The sequence below is a fragment of the Protopterus annectens genome, chromosome 12.part0 (genome assembly GCF_019279795.1).
Source record: "Protopterus annectens isolate FY-2018-M chromosome 12.part0, PAN1.0, whole genome shotgun sequence".
Taxonomy (NCBI): domain Eukaryota; kingdom Metazoa; phylum Chordata; order Ceratodontiformes; family Protopteridae; genus Protopterus; species Protopterus annectens.
Window position 1 is genome coordinate 558,759,193 of NC_056746.1, and position 12,643 is coordinate 558,771,835.

At 42.8% G+C, this 12,643-nt stretch overlaps 1 protein-coding gene across 1 annotated transcript in view; it reads right to left on the minus strand.

The window, feature by feature from the left end:
- LOC122816707 (transformation/transcription domain associated protein) overlaps positions 1 to 12,643 on the minus strand; it is a gene marked incomplete in the record, with an annotated part of 2,794,447 nt that overhangs the window by 922,244 nt on the left and 1,859,560 nt on the right. The window contains 1 exon segment of the mRNA XM_044089697.1: positions 6,312 to 6,514. Within this exon segment, the coding sequence (XP_043945632.1) occupies positions 6,312 to 6,514 (203 nt within the window).

Genomic DNA, 12,643 nt, shown 5'->3' on the forward strand with positions numbered 1-12,643 from the left:
CAGAATCCTCATAGGGAGGAAGAGAATATCCCTGTTTAGAGGAGGAATCAGAGGAAATGGAAACCTGGTCTGAAGATTCGTATTCTAACTCTTGACTAGGCCTCTTAGGAGGGGGATGGGAAGCCCTGATCAAAGAATTTAGGTCTTCGGCCATTTTAAGCATCTGTTTTTTAGGCATGGAGGCCTGTCCAGGAGAAAGCTGTACTTGTTTCTTTGTCTTTAGTGCTGCTTTAGTCTTTGCCTTTGAAGTTGAAATAGGTTTCACATATAAGTGTGTAGGCCTGAAAACACTCTCAGAAGCCGATGCCTGCTCAGCAGCTCCGGACCCATCTGAGGGAATAGTTTCCGAGTGTCCAATACCTCGAGTTTCCATCGGCCTTGTCGGTTCCACGTGGGAGTCGGAAGCAGCCTGTGGCTCTGAGGTAGCGGGCGTCAGGGGCTGCGAATGCGCCTCATTGAGAACTGGCGACAGGCCTAGAAGAAGCCTTGTTGGTTTTGGATCTCGGATGCCTGTCCTTTTCTTTTTCTTTGCGCTTTTTATAAACTCCGGTAGTCGGCTGTTCCGACAGCATTATGTAATTAAATCTTCTGCCAAAGTAATGGAATGCAAAATCGTACCGACACTTAATACTGCGTTGGTTAAATCTAGCACAAAACCGACAACTAGCAAAGTTATGGTCAGGGCCTAGGCAAGGAATACAGTAAGAATGAAAATCCTTATGAGGCATTTGCTTCCCACAAGAAATACAATTATTAACTTTTTCTGACATCGGTCTGGAGCAAGAAAAAAAGTTTCCCAACAGGGTACTTAGCTTTAATGAAGACTTCGGATCTGAAATTCGAATTTGAAAAACTCAGGAGTCGGCCAACCGGCACTTGCGAACTGCTTTTGCTTCAGCACAGCGCGGCAAGAAAGACTGAAATAGATGGCGTCGGCTGCAACTTTTATACCCCTGGCGCACTGACGTCAGGGAAGAGGCGACAGCAACCGACGCCGGACCTAGACTTTGGAATTCAGGCTGACTGAGGGTAGCCTGCCAGCAGGATAACCCAATTGTAATGACTGCAACAGTGAAACACGAAGAACATCCTGAAGCCCATCCTCTGTGTTAAAGGTGTCTGAAGGGAATTAATGCCCTATTATCCACAATGTAAGGTTCAGGGTGGGTAGTTGGGAGTGTACGAGGGTTCCCTTCTCTTGTGTGAGCAGATCCATTCGGTGAGGTACTTGTGGTGACTGACCTTGGCTAGATGATGTGCTAGGAGGGAACCAGTGCTGCCTTGGCCAATAGGGGGTCACCAATAAAATTTGTGGCTGTTCTCTCTGAATCTTCAGCAGAACTTTTTGTACGAGTTGGAAGGGGGGAAAAGCATAGGCGAACATCCTCTTCCAAGGGAATGAAAGAGCATCCACCCTCCATGCTTTGGGAGACAGTATCCTGGAGCAGAAGGTTGGTAGTTGTCTGTTCATGAGGGAGGCAAAAAGATCCACCTGCGGTACAGCCCATCAATGGACCAGGTCCAAGAACACATGCCTATTTAGCATCCATTCTTGGGAATGAGTCAAGGTCCTGCTTAGAGTATCTGCCATCACATTTTCTGCAGAAGCTATATAGATGGCTAGAATGTTTACTTGTCTCTCTAGGACGATTTCCCAGGCATGCAGAGCCAATTTGCACAGGAGATAGGACCTTGACCCCCTGTTTGATGTACCACAGCACAGTTGTATTGTCTGTGTACCACCTCAGCACTCCTGGCAGGATTCAATCCTTGAAGATTCGGAGGGCCAATATCAAGACTCTCATCTCCTTCATATTGATGTGTTCTCTCTGTTGGTTCAGGGTCCAAGTGTTTCTCACTCTCATTTCTCCTAAGGTTGCTCCCCAACCTCTGTTTGAAGAATCTGTTCACAGGTCCTGACTGGGGGGGGGGGGGGGGGCAGCAAGGGTAGTAGGGGCAGGCCTGGGATGGCCAATATCGGAGCTATCCACCAACTCAGTTCCCTGGGGAAGGCATAGTAACGGGGGACCATGAACTCCAGGGGTTCCAGGTGTTGCTTCCACACTGTCCTTAAGTACCACTGGAATTTCCTCATGTGTAGCCTTGCTAGGAGTATCATGGGGATGGTGGAGGCCATGAATCCCAGGAGCCTGAAAAACTCACTGGCCAACACAGCTTGGAAGAAGTGAGGGACATAACCTTGTCTGGAGGAAGACAGGACATCATTTGTCCTGTTAAAAGCCTGCATCCTAAAGAAAACATGATCCTGTGACGGTATCAGGGAGGATTTTTGAAGGTTTATGGTGAAACTCAGCCCTCTCAAGAGGAAGATGGTGAAGTCTATGCGATGTAAAGCCAACTGAGTGGACGGGGCCTGGATCAGGATATCTTCCAAATAGGGGAAGAGTTGGATCCTCTGGGTTTTGGCAAAGGCAATGACTGGGGTCAGGCACTTTGTGAACACTCTTGGGGCAGACCCAATGGCAGCACAAAACTGAAAGTGTGCAGACCCCACTGAAAAGCAGAGGAAATTCCTAAAAAGGGGATGGACTGGGATGTGCAAGTAGGCATCTTTTATATCCAGGGACACCAAGAAGGCCTGAAGAAGAATTAGGGAAAGGAGAGTTGGAAGTGTGAGCATCCGAAAGGAGGTGACCTAGAGAAAGGTGTTGAGGTGGGACAAATCCAAAACTGGTCTCCAGGGACCTTCTTTCCTGGGGACCATGAACATCCTGGAGTAAAAACCATTTCCTCTTAATTGAGGACAAACCTCTTGAATTATGCCTTGAGAGAGAAGATCCTACAGAAGTGGAGGAAAGAAAGCCATTTGGTCTCAAGGGGGTTGAGGAATGCCTTTGAAGGTGGGTCTGGACTCCCACATTATGAAATACCCCAGCTTTATAATAGAGAGGACTCAAGAGTCCTGGGTAACCCATTTCCAAGCTTGGAAGGAAAGGGAGAGACGCATGGAGAGAGGTGTGTCTGGCTGTAAGGACTGGTAGTCACAGACTACCAGGCTAGACCTGAAAAGGCTGTTTTGGAGCAGGGGTAGAGGGAGGAGACCTAGAGGGGGTCTCTCTCCTGTTATCCTTTTTCCCTTTGGATGGCACTTGCCTGGAAAGCTTCCTCACAAATGCAGTTTTAGCTGGACAGTTCCTCTGAAAGTGGGGAACCAGGGAGACAAATTTTTCATCTTCAGGGACTTTGTAAAACCTGTCTGGGTGCTTAGGTGCAGGGGGGTTGTAAATCTGGATTTTTAGACGCAGCCAGGAAGGCATTCAAAAAGGCAGGATGCACAGGAGGGACTGCAGATGGGTTAGGGGACTCCATTTTTAATAGATCATAATATCTCTTTTGAGTCTCAGTAATGTAGCTGCAGTCCACTTAAAAAAGTCTTTCATCTGCACAATAGTTTCCCCAAAGGTAATGTCCTCCCCTAGGGAATCTGTAAAATTTCACTTCTCCTCTGGAGAAGCATACCCCGGAGGGGAAGCAATTTAGGAAGTGTAAGTAAGGGATTCATACTCTGAAAAATCCTCTTCTCCAGAGTATAGCACAGTAACTAGTTTACCCTTAGGAGTAGAAGCTGAGGGGGCCTGGGCAGGAGCAGAGGCCTGGCATAATGCAAGGAAAGCATTAAGTAGGCCTTGAGTGAAGGCCTGCCAATCAGACGCCTGTTCGGAAGGCATGGACATTAGGGAAGGAGCAATATGCTTTGTCTTTTGCTTCTTTTTGTGGGTCTCCGACACAGACGCGTCTGTGATGCAATGCCGGGATGGAAGGACGGATGGCACTCCACAATGTCCGAGATGACATCTTCGTGGACAATAATTTGGGAACCCCCACACGAGCCCTCGGAAATAATAAGCCTACGTTCCCCCCCGGTAACAGTCAAATGCCTGCGACTCCCTCTGGGACGTGCATGTGGTTTCTTTGATGGCTTCTGTCTGGGTACCCATCAGTGGAAGATCTGCAGACTCTGAGCCTTAACCGCCTTGAGATGTATGGATGGAAAAGAGGGTGCAACGTTTGGATCAAGCCACGATTTTTTGGCCTTTTTTGCGGGCGGCTCTCCCAAGTTTCCCGACATTGGGTCCACGTCTTTAATAAGATGTTTCAAGTGCTGGTTCTCTAGATACAACTTTACTACTGCAAGACGATTCTGGGGGTTTTGGGGGAAAAAATCTGACAGATTTCACAAATGGTGTGGCTGTGGTCTTGGCCTAGACAGAATAAGCAGAGCTCATGCGAGTCTTTATGTGGAATCTGCCTTCCACACCGACACTTGCCCTTTCTACCTGACATGAACCCAAAACGCAGTAGCAAAAAATCAAAACTCCTATGGGGTACTTATCTGAATACGGACAGCACAAAGTCACTTCAGCAAGCGAGTGATGACCGGAGCTGGCAGTCACACAGGCAGCAGAAATGTTCTGAGGTAGGTGCGTGCTGACATCCATTTTATACCCAATGCCTGTTTATGGCCGACGTTCACTGAGAGATGAGGGACGTCACACACACACACCTTCGCAATAGCAACTAACTAATGGACGGATATACGCGTCAACCAGAGGCAGACTTCTTTATGTTATGGATATAGCAGCATATGAATAGAAGGACATATTACCTTTCCTTTCATACACCCTTATTTTCATAACATAGCCAACTGTACATACAATTTCAATATACAAACATATCTGATTCAAAATGCCACAATGTATATATATATATATATATATATATATATATATATATATATATATATATATATACATACACACACACACACATATATATATATATATATATACACACACACAAACACTTCAAATAGACATTTCTGTATTTTATAACTGCAAAAACTGTACAGCTTTTTTCTCCTTGTACAATGAAAAATTCTTACCATGTCACCTTACATATTTTGAATTGTTCTCTGTACTTATTTGCAATAACTGTGGAGCTTTCCTTCCAAGGCCACCACAAAAAATAAGATCATTCCCACTAAGACTTTCCCAGTGAAGAAGAAAAAAAAAAAAGATACGTAAATGAATAAATAAATGACTATTTCAATTTTGATTACTAGCAGACAATAAGCCAATTGCCTTTCCCTAAATGTAGACTACTGCAAATTAATGCAGAGATATTCCAGTAGACTCTAGAGCAACTAATAAACCAAACCAACTAAAGTTTAGGAAATTCCAGGAAACTTGAGTATCCAGAGAAAACAATCCCAGACATGGTGAGAAAAGGCAAACTCCATATGGTGACCAGAAGTCAGGACTGAATCCCTGACTTGGGAGATGTGAGACAGAGCTCTTAACCACTTAGACACTACAATGTCTACAACAATATGTGCTGAGGCAAACTGACACAGAGCCATGCACGAAAATGGCTACAGAGGAAGTGAAGTGGAACCTAGGAAAAAACGTGAACCAAGAGAACCCAAATCTGAAAGAGGCAATGAGGGTCATCTCAACAATATCCTTCAAAGTCATTATCAATACTTTTTGTCTCTACAAGAGGGAAGAGGAAAAGTAAAAATGGAAGTTCTGCTCCACAGCAAGTGCAAGATATTTATCAGAATGCTACAGGATATGGCTTTACCAGCTGATAAATAATGTCATGCATGTGAAAGACATTCTAAGCTATGGGTGGTGGAAAAGATCCAACAAAGGGACAAATTCTCTCTCTCTCTCTCCCTCACTCTATGGCCATTAATTTTGTCAATGACAAACAGCAGACTCCTTAAGAAAAATGGACTGAAATACTAAACAAAATATATTAACCAAGACAACTCCACCGGGTAGCTGGTGGATGGTTCAACAAGAAACTGGCTTGAAGAAACAGACCCTATAGAAGAACTCTGGTTCAGAGCTGACAACTCTACTCACAAAAAGGCAGAGTAGCTGTGTCACTTGACTGCTTTATGACTGCAAGATAATGTCCTAAAAATTACTCAGAATCCATCTCCATCAATCCCTGTGTCAGTACAAGTGGAGTTGAAAAGATATCCTTAGTGTATGTACTGTATTTCAAGGAAGACAATTAAGCTGATTACAAAGAGAAAAGACTGAATGCAAAAAATATGTCAAGGCTACAACATACTGACATCTGTAGACATTTATCTTAAACACCAACAAAGAACATCTACAGATTTTTATCACAGTCGCTCTCATCTATGCTATACCTAGTTTCAACAAAATTTTTAAAAAGCGCAAAAAAAAAAAAAAAAAAAAAAAACTTCAACACAGTGGAAGCCAGGCTTGTTTTTAACTTTATAAATCACCTCATTATGTTCTAATCAAAATTACCTGATTGACTGCCATTGGAGAATTGTTCTTTACCCACTCCTCAACTATTTTTACCACAGCTCGAACAATTTTTGCATCAGTTGACTTTTCAATCAGGGAGGTTAAAATAACTTGGATGAAGTTCTTCCTCATTTCCATGCTCATCACTGCGAGGCGGGTTTTCACCAGATCTAAGCTCAGTATCACCAGCTCACTTGTACCTGCTGCATACAGAAAAGATAATCATCAATCGACAGTAAACCAACCAACACTCCTGTAACACATCTTAATGCAAATGAACTATTAAAGTCCTGCACTACAGTGTGTGTAAGGGTACTTTTACAGTTCCTCATCTACCTCACACACCTTTACAATGGTCTAACATCACAGTAGTGTATTTCTCAATCAACGAGTCACTACCTTACATGAGATTTAGAGATGCCAGAACATTTGTGATGGCATGCATAACTAAATGGAGCATCTTTCATCACCAAACACCTGGAAATCCAAATGCTCAGGATACATTCTATAGAACAGCACTGGGTTGGACATAAAAGAAAAGTCAGGTGAAAATGCATTTATTAGATTCCAGAAAAAAAGTTACTGTCAAAGAAAAAGAAGCCAGAATAAGAGCAAGATAATGCCCTTATACTACTGAGGCCTTCATTCTATCTGGCCCTCAGAGAAAGTTTTAGCAAAATTGTATCAGCCAACTGGAACAGCCTTCCTCAAGAAATAAAAGCTACTGATTACAAGGCTTTCAATTGCAAACTACACAACGACCTCAAAGGAAGCTACAAATGCACCTGCAATTTGGATAAAGTATAATCTTACAAAACATACTCCACACAGCAACTTCTTATAGCGTTTCTTTCTAGCTACAGTATCCTCCATAGATCAAACTGATGACATCAGCTATATAAATATGTAAATAAATCTCTCTACAGTGTCTGTGATACAACTATCCTAATGATTCCTTCTCCCCCTTTTTCTTATCCCTCCCTTCCATGCTCAGCCACTAACTTCCCTGCACTCATTTTTCATTAATATCCAGTAGTTCTTAAAACTTTCACTTCTTTTTCTCCCTACTACCTTCTCTGCTGTCTACCACAGTTGTGATTCCCAATAGCAATGTCATAACTTTTCCATATACAAATATCTGCTCAGTTAATATGCTGTGTGTTATCCCACATTTATGCTGATGTTCTTCAATTTGCACAGTTATAACAGGATGAACATATTCTACAAGATGCAGAACACAGCATATAACATATAAATGTACTTTCTTGCTTTTAAGGGCTTCTATTGCACTTACGTTGTTTAGTTGATCTCTTATCAGTACTTTTGCCTTTGTAAGTGTATTTTCTATTTAAGTTGCTGACTTACACTCAGTTTTACCTGTAACAATAACTTAGACTCAACACCATTAAGCAAGGTCTCTACATACTTATCTACTGAGTGGCACCCTGACAGAGCTCTTCACAGTCATTTTCATTAGGGAGGCCCATGGCTCACTAGGACTCCTGGATGTCAGAGAGGTGAATTCATAACTTAAAAGGACAGGCATTTAACACTCAAGTACCTAAGGAACACACGCTGCACAAAAATTACAGCAATAACAAGAAATTTTCCATAAAATGCAAATCAATAAACAGAAGTGAATATGTTGAAATGTACAAAGCATGAAATGTGGGAATTAGAGACAGAACATTATAATGTGGAAATTAGAAAATGAAAGTTATGTACTCACCATAGTGTTAGGTCTGTGTTATCGTACTCTGTCCATTCCTCAACATATGGGCATCGGATCCATACCTGTCCATTTCAAAGCTTTGGATCCATACTTGTCCATTTCAAAGCTTTGGATCTGGTGCTCAGGTTCCTTCCCTTACCCATAATCCCCATTCACAGAAGAAACTACCTCAGACAGTTTATTTAATTTTACATTTGATTAGCGGGGAAAGTACGACTGGACACATGTCCCTTTTCAGCAGAGGCCTGGGGAGAAAACCTTCACATAAAACAAACAAGCTGATCAAACATTTTAGTACATAATATATAGAAGTTGATAAACTTTTGAGAACATTGTATATATCACAGTAAGTTACATATATGTGACAACAGTATAGTGAAACAGATTCTGTACAAATGTTGTACAGCTTCTATAGAGAATTAACTAGAAGTACACAAAGAGGGGTTTTCTGAGCACCATGTACCACCTAATCATCAAAGCTTAAAGAACCTATGCATACACAGAGCACTAAAGTCAGCTTAGAAGAAGTACTTGCATTAGCTGAGATAGACAGTTTAACAGGGAGTAGTGCATGGGCACAGCCACTTGTTGAAGTGAATGTTTAGCATTTTTTTAAACTGAGTTAAGGCTGGGGCAAATGTTACGTTAGGAGGTAGTACATTACAGACTTTGGCTATGTAGTTTGAGTAGAGGGCTTCTCCAGCAGATTGTTGGCTGTGGTTATTTTTATAAGGGGTTTATTTCTAGAGCATAGAGCTCTGATACTGGAGTATGGCAGTAGTAGGTTTTGCAGGGCAGGTGTTTTCTCGAGTCGAGAAAAGATTTTCTGGACCATAGTTAGTTGCTTAAAGAGGAAGAGTTGGGGAGCTCTAATCAGTTGAGTTGTGTGAGTGCAGAACAGTGGTGAGACCTAAATGGTGAGTTTGCTGCATATCTGGTGATTTTGTTATAACAGGAGTCTAGTTTTGCTAACTCAATTTTTTGTTTGCTGACACAGTGTTGAATCCTGGGAGGGGGTACAGTAGCTTTAGTGGAATGGAATAGGATGAGTTTGTTTTTTCGGGGTTTAGAATTAGGTGGGCATTTGTTAGCCAGGTTTCTACTTCTAGGAAGGACTCTTGTGTTAGTGTTTGTAGCTCTTGTAGGGTAGTAGCAGCATGTATCACTGTGGAATCATCTGCATACGGAATGACAGAGGCATGAGGGGCTGAGGTATGAAGGTTGTTTTTAAATATAGAGAAGAGTAGGGAGCTCAATACAGAGCCTTGGGGAACTCCTAGGGTCACAGGAAGAAGGGGTGAAAGGCTTTGTTGCCATCGTACTTTTATGAAAACTTGAAACTAGTATGCAAAAAGAAAATGTGGGTAAGGCACTGTGGAGAGACTGGCTAAACCTCCAGTAGCCAAGGCCAAGTCAGTTAGAGCCATCCCTGAAAAGGACCAGAAATGAGCAACACAATGCCAGAAATGAAATACGGACGGGGGATAGGGGGAGAGGTAGTACAGGAATGGAGGGAATATGACAACACATATCTAACATTATGGTGAGTACATTATTTTGTATCTCATGCTGTCTTTTCCATCCATTCCTCTACATATGGGACAGAGTCCCCAGCTTTTTAAACTCTTGGGAGGTCTCATGGAAGGATATTCCTGAGCACAACTGAACCAAAAGATGCCCTGGATCTGGATTGGATATCCAATGAGAAATGAAGGTGTGAACTATAGACCAGGTAGCTGCATCACAAATATCAATGGGGATACTAGGGAAAAAAGGCTGGAGATGAGGCTACAGATCTTGTTAAATGAGTGCTAAGTTTTGAAGTAAGAAGTAACCCCTTCTTTTGGTAACCAAGGGAAATATATTGAGCCAGTCACCTATACAGGGAGACTTTGCATGCCACTTGACCATATTTAGGTTTTGAAAAGAAAAGGAATAGTCAGTCAGACATTCGGAAGGAGTTAGAGCAGTGCAAGTAAAATGCAGCTGGAGACTAACATTAAAATATATTCACCTTCATTCAAGAAATTCATTAAGAAGACTGGCAAATTTATGGCCTGACTGATGGAAAATTCAGATGCTACCTTTGTCAGAAAGGATGGATTTGTCCTTAATTATAATTTGCAAGGGTGCTTTAAGGAAAGTGCATGTATTTCTAAAATCCTTCTGGCAGGTGTAATAGCAACCAAGAATAAGGTTTTCCAGGACAAAAACGTCAAAGCATTTTAGCAGCAGGTTCAAAAGGGGACCTGTCAAAGACTGAAAAACAACAGTGATGTCCCATGGAGGAACTGGATCTCTGAGTGGGGGACTTAAAAGAAAAGCACCTTGGAGAAAGGCCTTAAACAACTTAAGGTAAGCTAAAGAAGAATGACCTTCACCAATGTGAAAAGAAGAAATGGCTGCTAATTGCATTTTGATGGTGGAATAACTAGCTCCAGCTTGAAAAGGAAGAGCAAGGAAATCTAACACTGCTGAAATGGGATGAGAAGAGATTATGGTCTTTCTCTGAGGCCAAAATGGAAAATCATTTCCATTTGCTCTTGTACAGCTTCCTAGCTGAGGGTGTATGTGAGGAAGATAAAATGTGTACAACAGAAAGGGAAAGCCTGGATTGCTGAACCATCATAGGAATTGGAGAAACCATGAGGTTAGTCTGACTGCTTGCAAATCAGGGTGAGGCTCGCCCAAAGCATCGGACATTAGATGTGGACCTCCAATCCAGTTCTCAAGGAGGGTGAACTTGATGAGGCAAGAGGAAGGGAAAGCATATCTAATAATGTCAATGATGGGCTATGAGACCTTCAACACCAAAACTTTCTGAAGAAACTTTGGAATCAAAGGGAACAGGGGAAAGGCATAAAGAAGTTCCAGGGGCTAAGGGTGCATTGTATCCGTGTGTGACTCCTCCTCGCAGTTGATCAGAGCGAAAAACTTGTTCCTTTTGTGTTTAGGGAGAGACAAAGAAATTGCAATAAGGAAGGCACCAGACACTAAATATCTGCTCTGTTACTAGTGAGTTGAGAGACCACTAAGGAGAGAGCAGGACTGTACAACCTGTCCAAAAAGGATGTTTGATTTTCCCAGGGATATGTGTTGCTGTTAGAAAATGGCAACAGGATATCACCCAGTGCCAAACATTCATGGCCTCTCAACACAAGGAGTAATATCTGGTTTCTCCCTGCTTGTGGATGGACCAGACTCACAGCCATATTGTCTGTCTGATCAAGATAATGATGAGAAGACTGGCTTCTAGCTAAGACCAGGTACCTTGTCGTGTCCTTTGCAAACAATGCCCTCCCCCCACCCTAGCAGGGAGGCATCCGTAGTCACTGTTGCTTGACTGGGTGGTAGACTCCCCATTGAAGGAGAGGGGAAATTATTCACCAAAGAATATGCTTCCTGCACATGCTTGTCAGAATGATCTGGTAAGAAACTGGTCATTGCCTAATTGACCACTGTAATGCTAGTGTCCACTGAAGCACTCATGAAACCTGGAGAGCAGAACCAAGGCTATGGAGGTAGCCATGGAACCCAAGAGTTGAATCAATTTAGCAGGTGGCTTCTTGCGTAAAAGAACCTGCTGAGCTTGGGAATGAAGGGCTGAGATGCATTGCTGAGGTAGTCTCATTATGACAGTTGTCACATCAAAGACACCTCCGATGATCTCCAGAAACTGTGCAGACTGCAGATGAGACTTCTGAAGATTTACTGAACAAGCCGTTTAGATAAGGAAACACCCAGAATACCTACAGTCGTAGATGAACTGCTTCTACTGGGAGGGGGGATGTTGCAGTGAGTCCAAAGGGCAGAACATAAAACTGATAAAGTACAGTTGTGTACACATACCATAATGGTAGATGTTTGAGTGTATTCACTGTTGCAGTCATCACATTTAGGTTATCTGCTTGCAGTAGCCCTCAGTCGGCCTGATTAACAAAGTCTTGGGGCCTGCGTCAGCTGCTGTCCCTTCTTCCGTGACGTCAGGTTGTCAGGGGTATAAAAAGTACAGTTGTGTACACTTACCATAAATGTAGTTGTTAGAGTGTATTCACTGTTGCAGTCATTACATTTGGGTTATCTGCTTGCAGGTAGCTCTCAGTCGGCCTGATTAACAGAGTCTTGGGTCCTGCGTCAGTTGCTGTCCCTTCTGTGACGTCAGGTCGTCAGGGGTATAAAACATGCAGCCGACGCCATTACATCAGTTTTTCTTGCCCTAGATGTCAGGTGCCCCCCTAATGGGAAGCAGTTAAATATAGAAGTACAAAGATATAACTCCAACAAAAAAGCAAATACACCAAAAAGGCTTTTAAGCATAGTAAAGGAAAGTATTGGTATAGCCAAAAGACGTTATGGGGCGGGAGGGTAACCAGGACTGCGACAGTGAATACACTCGAACATCTGCATTTATGGTAAGTGTACACAACTGTACTATGCTCTTCGTGTTTCACTGTTGCAGTCATTACAGGTTGGGAGGAGGAATTTAGATAGCAGTAGGGCCAGCTATAAGGCCCTGCAAGACTGCAGTGGCAAAGCCAGCTCTGGATTTAGAGAAAATTGGCAAATGATGATACTTGGTGAAAGTATGTACAGAACTCCA